At 39.7% G+C, this 15409-nt stretch overlaps 2 protein-coding genes across 8 annotated transcripts in view; both read right to left on the bottom strand.

Annotated features, from left to right (window-relative positions):
- Window positions 1–11633, bottom strand: part of srpk1a (SRSF protein kinase 1a) — a 31410-nt gene extending 19777 nt beyond the window's left edge. For 2 of the 6 annotated variants that reach the window (XM_061903530.1, XM_061903532.1), the window contains exons 1-4: window positions 11529–11633; window positions 10857–10911; window positions 1061–1188; window positions 818–926 (exon numbers count right to left, since the gene is read on the bottom strand). In XM_061903530.1, the coding sequence (XP_061759514.1) occupies window positions 818–926; window positions 1061–1188; window positions 10857–10911; window positions 11529–11541 (305 nt within the window). In that variant the 5' untranslated portion in view covers window positions 11542–11633. Of the gene's footprint in view, window positions 1–817; window positions 927–1060; window positions 1201–10856; window positions 10912–11528 lie in introns of all 6 variants that reach the window. The other 4 variants (XR_009807151.1, XM_061903529.1, XM_061903531.1 and 1 more) reach the window with 4 other exon arrangements.
- A 435-nt stretch (window positions 11634–12068) lies between these two features.
- The window catches only part of mapk14a (mitogen-activated protein kinase 14a), a 41370-nt gene continuing 38029 nt past the window's right edge, over window positions 12069–15409 (bottom strand). For both annotated transcript variants that reach the window (XM_061903535.1, XM_061903534.1), the window contains exon 12: window positions 12069–13019. In XM_061903535.1, the coding sequence (XP_061759519.1) occupies window positions 12955–13019 (65 nt within the window). In that variant the 3' untranslated portion in view covers window positions 12069–12954. The remainder of the gene's footprint in view (window positions 13020–15409) is intronic.

Below are 15409 nucleotides of genomic sequence, written 5' to 3'. Positions count from 1 at the left end.
ATACTTCTCTTGTTGCCTTATTTGAATTTGACTCTATTAAATGTATTTATATTATCATTTGGTGCAGCCGGGCCGGAGCAGGAGGGGATAGAAAAAGGAAAAAAGGAAGACAGAGGGGGAAATTGTGGGGATAAGAAGGGGATTAGACAGAGAGACAAAAACAACAACAGCAAACACAACAATAACAATAAAAACAACAACAACAACAATAGAACAACACCAGCACATACGATATGTACAAATATGATCATAAAAGTGATAGCAAAGAAGCAGTTAGTGAAATAAATAATAATATAGAAATGACAATGAGCATTTTTACACTACAACTGGAGCAATACAAATACCAATAGAATTACCTTTTTCAAACTCCGAGGCAATACAGCAACAGCAGCTCAAGCTTCTTCTTGGTTTTATGGCGGATGGCAAACCAACGTTAGTGGCAGCTCAAGCTGGCTTTTAGCTAGCCACTTGTAGTGGTCAGAGGAGCACTGAGCATAGTGATGTGTCACGATGCCAGAAAATTAGTTTGGTGGTGTCATCTCTTACAATAATAATTTCACTACAGTTTGGTTAATATGCAGGTCACAGCACATAAATGGGGGGAGTTATTGACAGTTGTTAGATGTTTTTAAAGTGCTTTATTGCCGGAATATATTAATCCCATTGTTTGCATTATTAACCACCTCGTATAACAGTTTTTCAAGAATTTTAATTCACACAAAAGGGAAAGACTTGTGTTTTTGCCTCATATGGGGATTGTAAAAGATTGTGCAAAACATTTTTTTTTTTAAATCACTGCAAAAATAAAGTTTCGTACTGGATGTCCCACGAAAGCCACACAGTGGAGAAGTGGCCCCAGCCCAGTTTCCGGATGACATGATATTTTCCATTGTAAAGGTCACCTACTTTTACATGATGGTAGCCCCCTTGAAAAAATAAACAATAAACAAATATAAAGAAGATCAATAAAGCCAAAATCATGGTGTCCAATCTATAGAATGTACAGACACTTCATAACAGAAAAATTATCAATGGTCTAAATAAAGAAGACAGGACTCACCTTTGCAGTAGTCATTAGGATCCTCCTGCTCTTCATCATCAGAGCCGAGGATCTCCTCAGGTTCCTCAGGTTCCTGAGGCGATGTTTCTTGTTGGGGTTGATGACGACTTCTGGGATTTACAGGCTGCCTGTAAGACAAACTCACCAACATTTAGACATTGTATTTGACTTTGTATCTCCTTCTCAAGTGCAGGTGTCTTCTTTAAGCAAACACCTCTTATTGAATTTCAAAAGTCAATTTATATTTCAGAAAAGTTAAACTTTTGTTACTGCCATTCAATACGTTAAACCACACACAAATGTAACCTGCTTCAATGTATGAATTGTTTCTAACTATTGCTGGGTTGCAATTAAGGCTGGGCAATATATCGATATAAACGATATATCGCGGGTTTGTCTCTGTGCGATATACAAAATGACTATGTTGTGATATTCGAGTATACGTTCTCACGCAGTTGCTTTTAGCTGCGGAAATTACACTACAGGCTCTCCTTGCTCTTTCCTGTCTCTCCTTCTCACAGACAGCAAGCGCACAAACTTACATGTCACATACAACGTCATACGTCACAAACGTATACGCCCTCACACATCAAAGAGGTAGCAGCATGGGTATCGTTAGCTGTGACGCTAGCAGAGCTGTGCGAGTAGTAATACGAGAGAAAGAAGGTGCAAATGAAGGAAGAAGTAATTCCCAAGAAAAACAGCAATGAGTGCATTGTCTGCCGGTGGTTTGGCTTCAAGTGGCAATATATCGACCAGACAACCGTAATTTGTCAAGTGTGGGCCAAAAGCGTTGCTATAAAAAGTAATACTACCGCTAATATGTAGCATCATTTGAAAAGTCACCTGATAGAGAATGAGGAGTGCTTGAAACTGCATGTCAACATCTCCGTCGGTGCCACACGCCCACATCAACAAAATGCCGAGGCAAACATTTCCAGATCAACACCGTATTAAAAAAAATTCAGCAACAGAATTTAATAACGTCTGTAGTAACCTACCACATAGCAAAGGACAAACACTATTTGATTTCCTATTATGCAGCTCATTTTTATTTGACACTTAAAATGTCTCTGACAATCTTGCACTTTCTGTTTTGGAAATGACATGAATGTTTGTGCCATTGCTTATTAACTGTTTAATGAATACAGTTTTGGTCAATAGACTTAGTTGTGATTTCCCTCTCTGCATGAAGGTTTAAAAGTAGCATATATTAATGCAGTATGAACAATAATATTTTAATGTAGACACATAGAATCATTATACTGCTGTGATTATATGCATCAAGTGTTCATTCAAGACCAAGGCAAAATATCGAGATATAAATCATGTATCGCGATATGGCCTAAAAATATCGAGATATTAAAAAAAAACCATATCGCCCAGCCCTAGTTGCAAATGACGTCACATCAGTTTTACTTCTTCGCGGACCGTAGATAGTAAAATCACTAAATTCCTTGCACTATGCAATAGGTCGTTGGGAAATGTTGTTCTAAAACTGGTCGACAATTTGCTTACAAATTGGTGACCCTCGCCCCATCCTTGTTTGTGAATTGCTTAGCATTTCATGGAAGCTGCTCTTATACCCAATCATGGCACCCACCTGTTCCCAATCAGCCTGCACACCTGTGGGATGTTCCAAATCAATCAATCAATCAATGTTTACTTATATAGCCCCAAATCACTAGTGTCTCAAAGGGCTGCAAAAACCACAACACAAACCACTACCACATCCTCGGTGGGCCCACATAAGGGCAAGGAAAACTCACACCCAATAAGTGTTTGATGAGAATTTCTCAACTTTATCAGTATTTATTGCCACCTTTCCCAACTTCTTTGTCAAGTGTTGCTGGCATCATATTCTAAAGTCAATGATTATTTGCAAAACAAAAATGTTTATCAGTTTGAACATCAAATATGTTGTCTTTGTAGCATATTCAACTGAATATGGGTTGAAAATTATTTGCAAATCATTGTATTCCGTTTATATTTACATCTAACACAATTTCCCAACTCATATGGAAACGGGGTTTGTAGATAAACTGATATTACGTCTAATTCATTGTGTTCTTCAGGGTGTGTTTGAAACTGCTCCATTTTATTTATGATTTGTGATATTTACAAAGTAAAACAACAAAAACCATCTGAAGTTGTCGTAGTTGCATTTTTGAAGTTATTATGCCATTATTATACCTGTCCGGCCCACGTGGGAATAGATTTACCTCATGTGGCCCCTGAACTAAAATTAGTTTGACACCCTTGTTGTAGACTGTGTTGGCCCTGCAATGAGGTGGCAATTTGTCCAAGGTGTACCCCTCCTTCCACCCGAATGCACCTAGGATAGGCTTCAGCACCTTGGCAACCCCGAAAAGGACAAGCAGTACAAAATGGATGGATTAATGGACTCAGAAACTAACAGAAACCAAACGTTGCCATTCTAAAAAAAAATACAAAAGTTGCAATAATTAACCTGAAAGCCATACAACCTGATGTTACTTTCTCCAGGAAGGAGATTAGCTGCTCATCACAGTGGGAGGCTAAAGTCCAGTTCACATTTAAATTGTCGCTTAGCTGCTCTGCTCTACCTCAAAGACAAGCCACTGATTCCCAAATACCTCACCACTTATTTTTTCATCTCTGACATTTTAGCACACGACTATAAAAAAAACAAATGATATCTGTACTCCTTTAGATAAATAGTGCTCCAAAAAAAGACTTTGTCTACCTTATAATATTTGCCGAATATTGTCATAAGGCAAGAAATATATGCAGGAGACACTTTAGTTAGTTATCAAAAGGTCAACCAGAGCCATAACTTATCGGGAAAAGACAGAACTACAGACCAATATTGACGCTTATTAGTGAAAACTGAAAATTTAAAGTGTCTAGTTCTTTTCCTGCAATCCTGGGTTCAAATCCAGGCTCGGGATCTTTCTGTGTGGAGTTTGCATGTTCTCCCCGTGGGTTCCCTCCGGGTACTCCAGCTTCCTCCCACTTCCAAAGACATGCACCTGGGGATAGGTTGATTGGCAACACTAAATTGGCCCTAGTGTGTGAATGTGAGTGTGAATGTTGTCTGTCTATCTGTGTTGGCCCTGCGATGAGGTGGCGACTTGTCCAGGGTATACCCCGCCTTCCGCCCGATTGTAGCGGAGATAGGCGCCAGCGCCCCCCGCGACCCCAAAAGGGAATAAGCGGTAGAAAATGGATGGATGGATGGATAGTTCTTTTCTATTCACCCTAATGAAAGGAATTTGCACAATATTGCTGTGATATTGTAGTTATATTGTCGATTTCTGAACATCATTGTGATTAATGCACACCATAGGATTAAAAGCGATACATGCTGTTTTCAATGAAACACAATGCTTTGGTGGGCTGATGTGGGCTTTTTCATCCTTTCGTTTTAAATATGGCCCAGGCTGTTACATAAGTACTCCAAAGAATGCAATTGATTGCGTGATTAAGTAGATCCTCACAGAAACCAAAACAATCGGTATTGATTAACATTTTCATCTTTATGTGCATGCAATGCTTTGTTACTATGGCCGCGTTTACACTGCACACCAAATTGGATTTATTCGCCCTCAAATGTCACCTATCGGATATTTTTCACCAGTCCAAAGGCTAATAAGTGCTTCAAATCTGATCTTTTCACATCAGAATCGGACAACATCAGGAAGTAGTGTGAATACGATTGGAATCTGATCTTTTTAAATGTGCAGCAACAGGCGTGGAACAAGTGACTGCATGGTGCAAAGTTTGTTTCAAAAAGGCACCAGTACAAAAAACTTGTTCCAGGATCTGAAACCGAAGCTTCCAGCCGAGGGCAGGAAATACTACTGTTAATGAGGCGAACAAGACGCAACAACAAACACACTACAGGCTAAAATGCAGCTTAACATGGTGGAGTCATTTGCACCAGGTATGTATGATGATACCATGTATGATGAGAAAGAATCACAATGCGTTGAGCGATCACAAAAGCAGCTGCTCTGCGCACCTCCAAGATGTGTGAATGAAAAAGGCTGCGTTTACTTTATCCACTCACTGAAAAAAACTGTAGTCTTCTCAATGTTTTACTTCATTATTTATTTGGATACAATACTACATATTTATTTACAGAAGTATGTTATTCAGGACAGAAGCTTGAATTTTATTGACCTCAATGTTAGAGATTATTTGCATGCAAACTGTCCAATGCTACATTTTTGTTAACAAACATTGTCTATTGAAGCAGAAGTATTGCTTCCTTGGGCTGGGCAATATATTGATTTGTAAGATATATCAATATTTTTTAAACAAGATGTGAGTTTAGAAAATATCGTGATATCTATATAATTTTTTTCACATTAAAATGACCAAATGCCACTTATTTGTTGTGTTCCTTGATTCTCCCCTGCAACACTCCATGAGTCATTAAACCCCTCTCCTTCCTTCTTCCAAGATGTGCGTGCCCTCTCTCACCCACTGCACTGACCCACAACAACAACACACAAGTAGATATGGAGTCTGACTGTGCCACCAGCGACCCGTGTGCCAGTGACCAACTAGTAAGTAAAATGCCAACTTCTGCATTCTCGCCAAAAACTACGGTTTTCCCATAATTAGTAAGTTTTCTGATAATCCATTCTGGTTCACGGCTGCAGTGGTAAAAAGTACAGTTTTCCATCCATCCAACCATTTACTACCGCTTGTCCCTTTCGGGTTTTGCAGGGGGTGCTGGAGCCTATCTCAGCTGCATTCGAGGGGAAGGCAGGTACACCCTGGACGAGTCGCCACCTCATCGCAGGGCCAATACAGATAGACAGACAACATTCACACTCACACACTCGGGCCAATTTAGTGTTGCCAGTCAACCTATCATAAGGTGCATGTTTTTGGAGGTTTCCGTTAAAAATAATTAACTTAAAAATCGAAGCTACGTAGTTGTTTAACTACATTTCCCAGTAGCTTGGCAGTAGCTTCTCTACTTTTTAAACAAGTAGCGATTTCCGTAGCTTAGCTATTTTTAGACCCATGTAGCGGTTAGCTCAGTTAAATTCTACAAAAGAAGAAAGAGGGAGAAGAGAAAGAAAGAAGTGGACTGGTGTAGTAACTCCATGGGCAAGGGGCCAACATATACGGGAAACTTCATAAGGATTGGTTGGTTTACGTATAAGAACATCCATGATTGGTTAATTGGTTTTCTATGAGTCACGATTGGTTAAGAGTAGGGCAAAACATAAGGGAAATGCCAATCAGAGGCAAGAACGGGTGGGTCATGGAACCAGGAAGAGAAACCACAACAGACATCCCAAATGACGACGAGAGAGTCGGAGAAGAAGAGGGAATGTTCAAGCGGGCGATATATAGATCAAAAAAACTAGTGGAAAATTGCAAAGGTAGGTTGATTGGCAACATTAAAATTGGCCCTAGTGTGTGAATGTGAGTGTGACTGCTGTCTGTCTATCTGTGTTGATCCTGCGATGAGTTGTCGACTTGTCCAGGCTGTACACCGCCTTCCGCCCAATTGTAGCTGAGATAGGCACCAGCGCCCCCCGCGACCTCAAAGGGAATAAGCGGTAGAAAATGGATCAATGGAAGATTGCAAAGGGTTTCTCTTCCTTTGATTTTTCTTTTAGCGATGTAGACGACGTCCAGAAAACCCACAATGTGTCTACTTGGCCACATTTGGACAAATGTATAAGTCTGGATAAAACAATGTGCAAAACATTGATTTGAGTTGTTTGCCATGCAAGCCCAAATCCAAACTGCTCTTGGCATGGAAGACATGGAATACACATTTAAGAACACACATGACTTGTCCAGGGTGTACACTGCCTTCCGCTGAATGCAGCTGAGATAGGCTCCAGCACCCCCCGTAACCCAAAAGGGACAAGCGCTAGAAAATGGATAAATGGACAGGATTGCGACACACAGGTGATGACTTCTGCTACAGTATTGCCTGTCTAAATGCTAACTTTCATTTTCACTGGTGTTTTTCAACAAGGCAGTAGCTGACATTTTGTTCATTATTTCTACAGTTTATCTTTTGACATTGAAGAGTTGAATCATTTTGAAAAAAACAACAAGATCATAGTCGCACAATTAAGTCTAGTCACTTAATTGGCGCTGACCACAGAACCGTACATGTGTGACTGTCCATTACATCGTCGACTAGAAATTAAAAAGTGCCTGACTGCAAAAGTATTTTTTATCTGAGGTTGATACATTTTGTATTATTTGCACAACTATGTTATTTATTTTATCTAGAAAGAAGGTGTTTCTATTCTAGGTATATTCTTGTTTTTTCTTTTTATTCATTTTATGTAATTCTGCGCTACCTCAATAGTTTATTTTCTGTGCTTTTAATACTCATCTTGACTAACTGGTTTAATAAAAGTACCACTGACAGCTTACATACAGTAGTCATTCACTAAATTTTGCTCAAAAATGAATATCTTTTTATAAATATTTTCACTGGAAAATATATCTAGATATAGATCGAATATTGAGTTTAAGTACAAATATATTGAGATATACTTTTACATCCATATCGCCCAGCCCTAAATTGATTAACGTGGACCCTGACTTAAACAAGTTGAAAAACGTATTCGGGTGGTACCATTTAGTGGTCAATTGTACGGAATGTGTACTGTACTGTACAATATACTAATAAATGCTTCAATCAATCAATAAAACCCTATTGCTTTCCAAGGAAAGCTCTTAATTTAATTATTTTAAAATTATTTCATAAAAAGTAAATAAATGATAAATGGGTTGTACTTGTATAGCGCTTTTCTACCTTCAAGGTACTCAAAGCGCTTTGACATTACTTCCACATTTACCCATTCACACACACATTCACACACACTGATGGAGGGAGCTGCCATGCAAGGCGCCAACCAGCACCCATCAGGAGCAAGGGTGAAGTGTCTTGCTCAGGACACAACGGACGTGATGAGGTTGGTACTAGGTGGGATTTGAACCAGGGACCCTCGGGTTGCGCACGGCCACTGTCCCACTGCGCCACGCCGTCCCTAAAGTATAATTTATATCTGTTCTAAAAAGAACAACATTATACAAATTAGAATTTTCCCAAGAGTAAGATGCTGTCCTTTCAAACTACTACTTTTTGATTAAATAAAAGAAAAACTTATTTTGAATTCTCTCTGTCATTTGTATTCAAAATGTATTTTAAAAAGTAGGAAATTTTTAAAAAAAAATCGTAAATCAAATTTTGGGTGAAAAAAAAAAACTGTTTTTATTTTAGGCCCATATCTCCCAGGCCTAGCAATAACAATAACTTCAATAACAATAGCAATATAATACAAAAAAAAATAGTTTTTCCTTTTTAATTCAGTTGTTTTACCTTTTACATTTGTTTTTACCATTATAGAGTGTGTGCTTAATGTGTAAAATAAAATGTTTGTTAATTAAATGCAAAAAATCCTCATATTTATTGGTACAATACAAGTTTGAACAATTTTGACCAGTATTTAAGTCAAAGCATAATAATTGTGTTAATGTATCAATAAGTGCTTAGGTACATTGTGCAAGGTACTTTCTTGAAACCGTTGTTTTGTTAGATCAGATGTGGCGCACCATACTATTATTGTGAAGCGGGAGCACAGTCAGATCAGATGTTGCGCACCATACTATTATTGTGAAGCGGGAGTGTGGTGTGCTGTTGTTCTCAGCTTGACAAGAAAAGAGGCAACTCACTTGAGGCTGTTTTAAAAAAAAAAAAAGAAGAGAGCGCGCCTCTCAAGTAGTGACCACTGTTTGCAATTTGATGTTACATCGATGGTTTTGTTCACAACAACACAAACAGATAAGATGTGCTGTGGGTGTATGAATTGTTCTCGCTACCTCTTGCTTCGTAGTTTAGACGCTGTTTCATGTGACCGTCTCCACATTGTCTGGTTCAGCACGGAGCGGAGTATGTCGGGGATAAATCAGTGATATTGGGCACATTATTTTCCCAAACAAATGTTTTTTTTCCTCACAATGACAACATTTCACTTACATTTATGTAAATTTCCCTGATATTCTAAGTTTAAGAGCGGATTCAGTTTTATTGGCCAATTATGTGACTTGGTCCGTCATTACGTCAAAAATCAAATATGCCTTATTTTTTTAGTTTAGTGATTATTGACCAGGCATACTAGCACTGTCAAATAAAAAGCAGCAAACACAGGGACATTCCAAACTTCTAATAGACATGCTCATTTTTGCATTCATTCGCTTCTCATCGGTTTCACCATTACAAGCTCCTGAAATCTCATGTATGTTGGATGGCCCATTAATCGTTTTTTGTCTATTATTAAGTTTCCATAATCATGAGACGCAGTGGTGTGCCGTCACGGCCAGTGAGGCCTTCTCTGTTGGCCTAACATAACCAGAAATCATGATCATAATTAACAATAAATGAAATTTTTAATTTACTTTCCCTAAATATCTAAAATAATTCAAATTCTTTTCATGTCATGTATTATGCTCCTTCCAGCGCTCTTGTTTTTAGTTTATAGAGTTTTTATCCAATCAGAATGTGATTGGATTAACCACTTGTCCGTTATCTTGAATGACGTGCTACTTCAAGCACTCACATCGAAATCAACCTGTGACGTTGATGAGAGCGACGCTGGGAAATTCAAAATAGAACAGCCGACAAATTGGATAACGACAGAGCGAAAAGTTGGGAGAACTTTTACTGAAACAACGCAGCAATGTCAGTTGACGATCTATGTCGCAAAACAGTTGCAATGGCAGAATCAATGTCAGCACACGACTCCTCGCTGCGTCCCGCCATTGTTGTTTGAATCAAACGGTCGCTTCGGCGCTACGTCACATCTATGAATTCCCTGCCGGCTATCCTGATTTGTTCATAATTGTTTGCTGTCTTGAAGGAGTTTGCAATGCTCTAGAGCATACTTGCCAACCTTGAGACCTCCGAATTCGGGAGATGGTCGAGGGTTGTATAATATAGCGTCCCGGAAGAGTTAGTGCTGCAAGGGGTTCTGGGTATTTGTTCTGCTGTGCTTATGTTGTCTTACGGTGCGGATGTTCTCCCTAAATGTGTTTGTCATTCTTGTTTGGTGCGGTTTCACAGCGTGGCGCATATTTGTAACAGTGTTAAAGTTGTTTATACTACCACACTCAGTGTGACCTGTATGGCTGTTGATCAAGTATGCCTTGCATTCACTTAAGTGGCGTGGCGCAGTGGGAGAGTGGCCGTGCGCAACCTGAGGGTCCCTGATTCAATCCCCACCTAGTACCAACCTCATCACGTCTGTTGTGTCCTGAGCAAGACACTTCACCCTTGCTCCTGATGGGTGCTGGTTAGCGCCTTGCATGGCAGCTCCCTCCATCAGTGTGTGAATGTGTGTGTGAATGGGTAAATGTGGAAGTAGTGTCAAAGCGCTTTGAGTACCTTGAAGGTAGAAAAGCGCTATAAAAGTACAACCCATTTATCATTTAAAAGCCGCATATATTATGTGACTGGGCTGACACGCTGTTTGTATGGAGGAAAAGCGGACTTGACGACAGGTTGTAGAGGACGCTGAAGGCAGTGCCTTTTAAGGCACACCCCCAATACTGTTGTCCGGGTGGAAATCAAAAGAAATTCGGGAGAATGGTTGCCACGGGAGATTTTCGAGAGCAGCACTGAAATTTGGGAGTCTCCCACGAAAATCGAGAGGGTTGGGAAGAATGCACTACAGCCCATATCCTTGTGTGGAGATCAGCGGACTACAAGGATCTGGCGAGAGTCATCTTAAGCAAATATGGCAGTAAGCAAAACATGACAGCTCACTTTTTGCAAGGCTTCTTGGCTTTACCCCGTTTCTTCCTCGCCTGAAGAGCCAAAACTGTAAAAAGAAGAAAACCATTTTTTATTCATATGAAAGGGACTAGCGGTAGCAAATGGATGGCTTGATGATTTTGCGTGTACTGCGAGCTGATACACCCATCAAGAGTCGATACAACTATTTCCAGGCAAAAAGTCTTCATGCAAAAGGTGTTATTTTATATTTACATGCATACTCATTTGGAATCCAAACTCATTTCACGTTCTGTCCGACTTGTAGTCTATCAACTTCATATTAGAATTAAAGCTCTTATTACACCATTATAAACTCCCCGCCCAGGTGCCGAGGTCATCGACACCGCAAAGGTTGCCATTAAGCCAGTACAAATGGTTGTTTCAACAATTGCACAGAGAATGAAATAAGGGCATATTGGTGTCAAACGTGGCGTGAATGCAAGAGAAAAAGCGAGACGCTAGCGAGCTAATCCTGACACGGCTAATGCTAGCTCGCCGCGGCTAACAGTGCGTAACATCCAGTCCTGTTCAATTCAATCATTTACATGCGTTTTGTGTCCAATGAACTTTTCTGTACACGCCGTAGCGTCGAATACAATGACGTTACTTTAGTTGACGAGTGCTAAGTATACAAAGTGCTGCGTTTCGGTGAGAAACGTTTACCTTTTTTCTCCATGTTGACTGGAATCGTAGCTTGGCTGTTAGCTACACCGCCAGTGACCGAATCTTCCACGCATGCGCATTTGTTCGCCGAAGCAAGCGACTTCAGCCGTATGCCAAAACCTTGCATTTTTACGACAATAACCATTCTACATAACTTGTTCCAAGTGCTTTTTTTCTCTCAAGCTCAAATAGTCTTTCGTATTTCAGGTATGTGTTTATGTGGTTTCAGCATTAGGCATGAATGATAAAATAATTCAAACATAAGGTCAACCATGTTCTATCTGTGTTAGCCCTGCGATGAGGGCGACTTGTCCATGGTGTACAACACCTTCCGCCCGATTGTAGCTTAAATAGGCTCCAGCGCCCCCCGCGACCCTGAAGGAAATAAGCGGTAGGAATGGATGGATGTTCTGTTGTGCACACGTCTGACCAGAGTTTTCCTATATTTTAACACAAATCAGTTTTGTAACAGGTGAAATCTCAAACAACTTTTTATTGAGTCCAGCAAGATTTGTAGAGAAAATACAAAACAGAACAGTCTTCGAAAACAGTCTTTATTTTGCTAAACAAATTACTCAGGAGTAGTTTCACTTTTTGGACTGAAAATAGTTTATGGGATTTCTCATTTGCAATTCATAAATACACCCTCGGCAACGTATAAATAGATCTGAAATAGCTCTTTAAACACATTTAAGCAGTATTTCTATTGGAGCGTGACACTTAAAAATACCAGTAAACCGCTAACACACAACATTGCAGACAAATACAATTTTTGACAGAAAATCGTAAAAACAAAAACAACTTTAAATATGGCACATGTGCACATTCTTCAGCAGAGTATGCAGTCTGGATTACCTTTCTATAATGGGTGCCTTTTTATGCACCCTCCCTACAAAAGCAGAATATATATATATATTATCGATAGAATACAAATATTACGTGAAGCCCTTTACTGGGAAAATGTGTTGAATTCTAAAATTAGGAAAACATGGCTTACAAATTTGGAAACAACGGCTGCATTTAAAATTTGGTAAAATATTTATGGTATAATGTAACGCGCTTACCATGTCTTCAGTTATTGTAGGAACCCAGGCAGATTAGCATTTGCACTTTTTACTGCTAAACACAAATGCTTACTGTATTCACAAAAATCTTAAAAACAAAATAGCACAGCTGTATAGGTCCAGGTTTTTCAGCATCTAGGTGTCACAGTGATATGTCAAAATCAACCAACAGGGACGAGATGAAAAGATAAATGACTTTATATGATGTCAAAAGGCAACATCATAATTAGTGGTTCGATGTTTCCTTCCGATAGTTAAAGAGTAATAACATGCTGGCTGGCACTGTGTGTCTGAGAGTATAACACTAATGCAAATGTACAAATTGTCAGATGCTGTCGGTGTGCCGGTAAGGAGGCACTGCGTTATTCCATGTCATCCTCATCAAAGATCCGTGGCTCAAAACTGCACATTTCCTCATAGGTTAATCCTGTAAACAAAAAGAGCATATTGTGAAACTAATATTTTTACAATCAAGAATACAAAGTGGGTATGGTCCAATCCAATACAGGATCAAATATTGCAAACATCATATATAACGCTTCAAACGTGATTCTAACAGCCAAACTATCATGTAAATGCTCTGGTTAGTGTTGCGTGACATGCTGTAAGTAGACACAGCATTTGCAGGGCATTGTAGCACACTTGCTAGCTAACACAGTTGCTGGAGCATGAGTCTATTAGCCAAGAGCTGTTCAAACTTTAGTTATTTATAGTTAAAGTACCAATGATTGTCTCACACACACACTAGGTGTGGTGAAATTTGTCCTCTGCATTTGACCCATCTCCTTGTTCACCCCCTGGGAGGTGTGGGGAGCATTGAGCCGCAGCAGTGGCTGCACCCGGGACTAATTTTGATGATTTAACCCCTAATTCCTTGCTGTTGCTTTACATGCAAAGAAAATAAAAATAGCTGAAAGCAATTTGTGCGACGCGTATGGACATTTGGACATTATACATTTCAACAACAAATTTGATGAAACATTTTTAATACCACACGAGGAAGTATTGTTTCTACAGTCTTGTAGTGCTTTAACACTAGAAGACCCAGAGAGCAGCCATTTGGGTTTTCTACCTATAAAACCCACAGGTCAGTTGATCGGCTGGAAAGCCCTCCTTTTGTTATGTACACGAGGCAATCAGGTTGCAGTCACATGAGCCATTATGGTGACATTGGTCATTAGCATGGCATTGCCCCTTGGGAGCACTCTCCAAGCACATCTGAGAATTGAGGTGTGAATGTTTTTTGTCTTCTGCGTAAAGGCGACCTAAGGAGTTGAGCAGAACCTGGCACAGCTCAAATCCATAACTGGTATTTTGAAATCAGACATATAATGTCATATATTTGGCATAACATCACATTACAGTATGGGCAAACAGCAACAGTCAGTCTGGTTATCTATGAGTTGAGACCGGGAGAGACAGGAAATAAGAAAATAGAGGGAAAGAGCAAAACAGGCAAAAAGAATATACAAATTCTAAAATGAAACAAATCAAATACGTTTATGGTGTATCTCAGTTTGAAAAAAATGTTACATAAAATAAATCATTATCTTGTACAGATAGATATCAACTTGATGAGCAATTCTGTAAATGACTGGTGGGGCTAGCACAGATTTTGAGTGTTTTTTGTTATGTGGTTCTGTTCTTTTACTTTTCCTATGTGTCTGGTGCGGTATAGCTCGGTTGGTAGAGTGGCCGTGCCAGCAACTTGAGGGTTGCAGGTTCGATCCCCGCTTCCGCCATCCTAGTTACTGCCGTTGTGTCCTTGGGCAAGAGACTTTACCCAAATGCTCCCATTGCCACCCACGCTGGTTTAAATGTGACTTAGATATTGGGTTTCCCTATGTAAAGCGCTTTGAGTCACTGGAGAAAAAGCGCTATATAAATATAATTCACTTCACTTCACTTCTGGTGGGGATGTTGGATGCCCAGTGTTGTAGGGTCCTGATAACTTATACATCCTTCTACATTCAGTATATTACATATATTAAATTTTGATTCAGCTCAAAATGTAATGTATGTTCTGCCCAGGCTGCCACCTTGGGAAACTGGTGAAAGACAGTCAGTTAGCAGCTCCTATATGATACTCCCCGTCCCCCATATAATGTCAAGGTGTTTTGAGTGAAGTGGCTCAGCATGTCCCCTCTTGTAGTCCCCCAGTGATTGCCCCATTTACATAACAAAAGTAAGGCTCACAGGGGGTCTTCCAGCCGATCAGCTGCCCTTTGGGTTTTATAGGTAGAGCAAAAAATCCTGGGTCTTCTAGTGTTAAACATTTTTTTTTTGGGCACAAGTCTGGAACCAATCAAGCTATGATTCTCCCCACTCCATCTGGACATATTGTAAATCGTGAATTATATTTATATAGCGCTTTTTCTCTAGTGACTCAAAGTGCTTTAAATTGTGAAAACCAATATCTAAGTTACATTTAAACCAGTGTGGGTGGCACTGGGAGCAGGTGGGTAAAGTGTCTTGCCCAAAGACACAATGGCAGTGACTAGGATGGCGGAAGCGGGGACCGAACCTGGAACCCTCTAGTTGCTGGCATGGCCACTTTACCAACCGAGTTATACCGCCCTATTTGGACATGTTCAAAATATATTTAATTGAAAATATTTGATGAAGACGGAAGATCAGCCATTCAAGCCATTACCGTTTTGGAAAATCATTTTTGTGGAATTGAGAGCAGCTCAGTTGCCAATATTATCGATTAAAAGAGAAGCAGACGGACAGCTGCAAAGGGTAAAATGTTCATTTTTTCCATGACTAAATTGAATTCAATGTTATGATTACCTGAAAGCCCAGTTTACCTTGCAC

This window comes from Nerophis ophidion, linkage group LG06 (genome assembly GCF_033978795.1).
Source record: "Nerophis ophidion isolate RoL-2023_Sa linkage group LG06, RoL_Noph_v1.0, whole genome shotgun sequence".
Classification (NCBI taxonomy): domain Eukaryota; kingdom Metazoa; phylum Chordata; class Actinopteri; order Syngnathiformes; family Syngnathidae; genus Nerophis; species Nerophis ophidion.
This window is presented reverse-complemented; position numbering and strand designations above follow the sequence as displayed.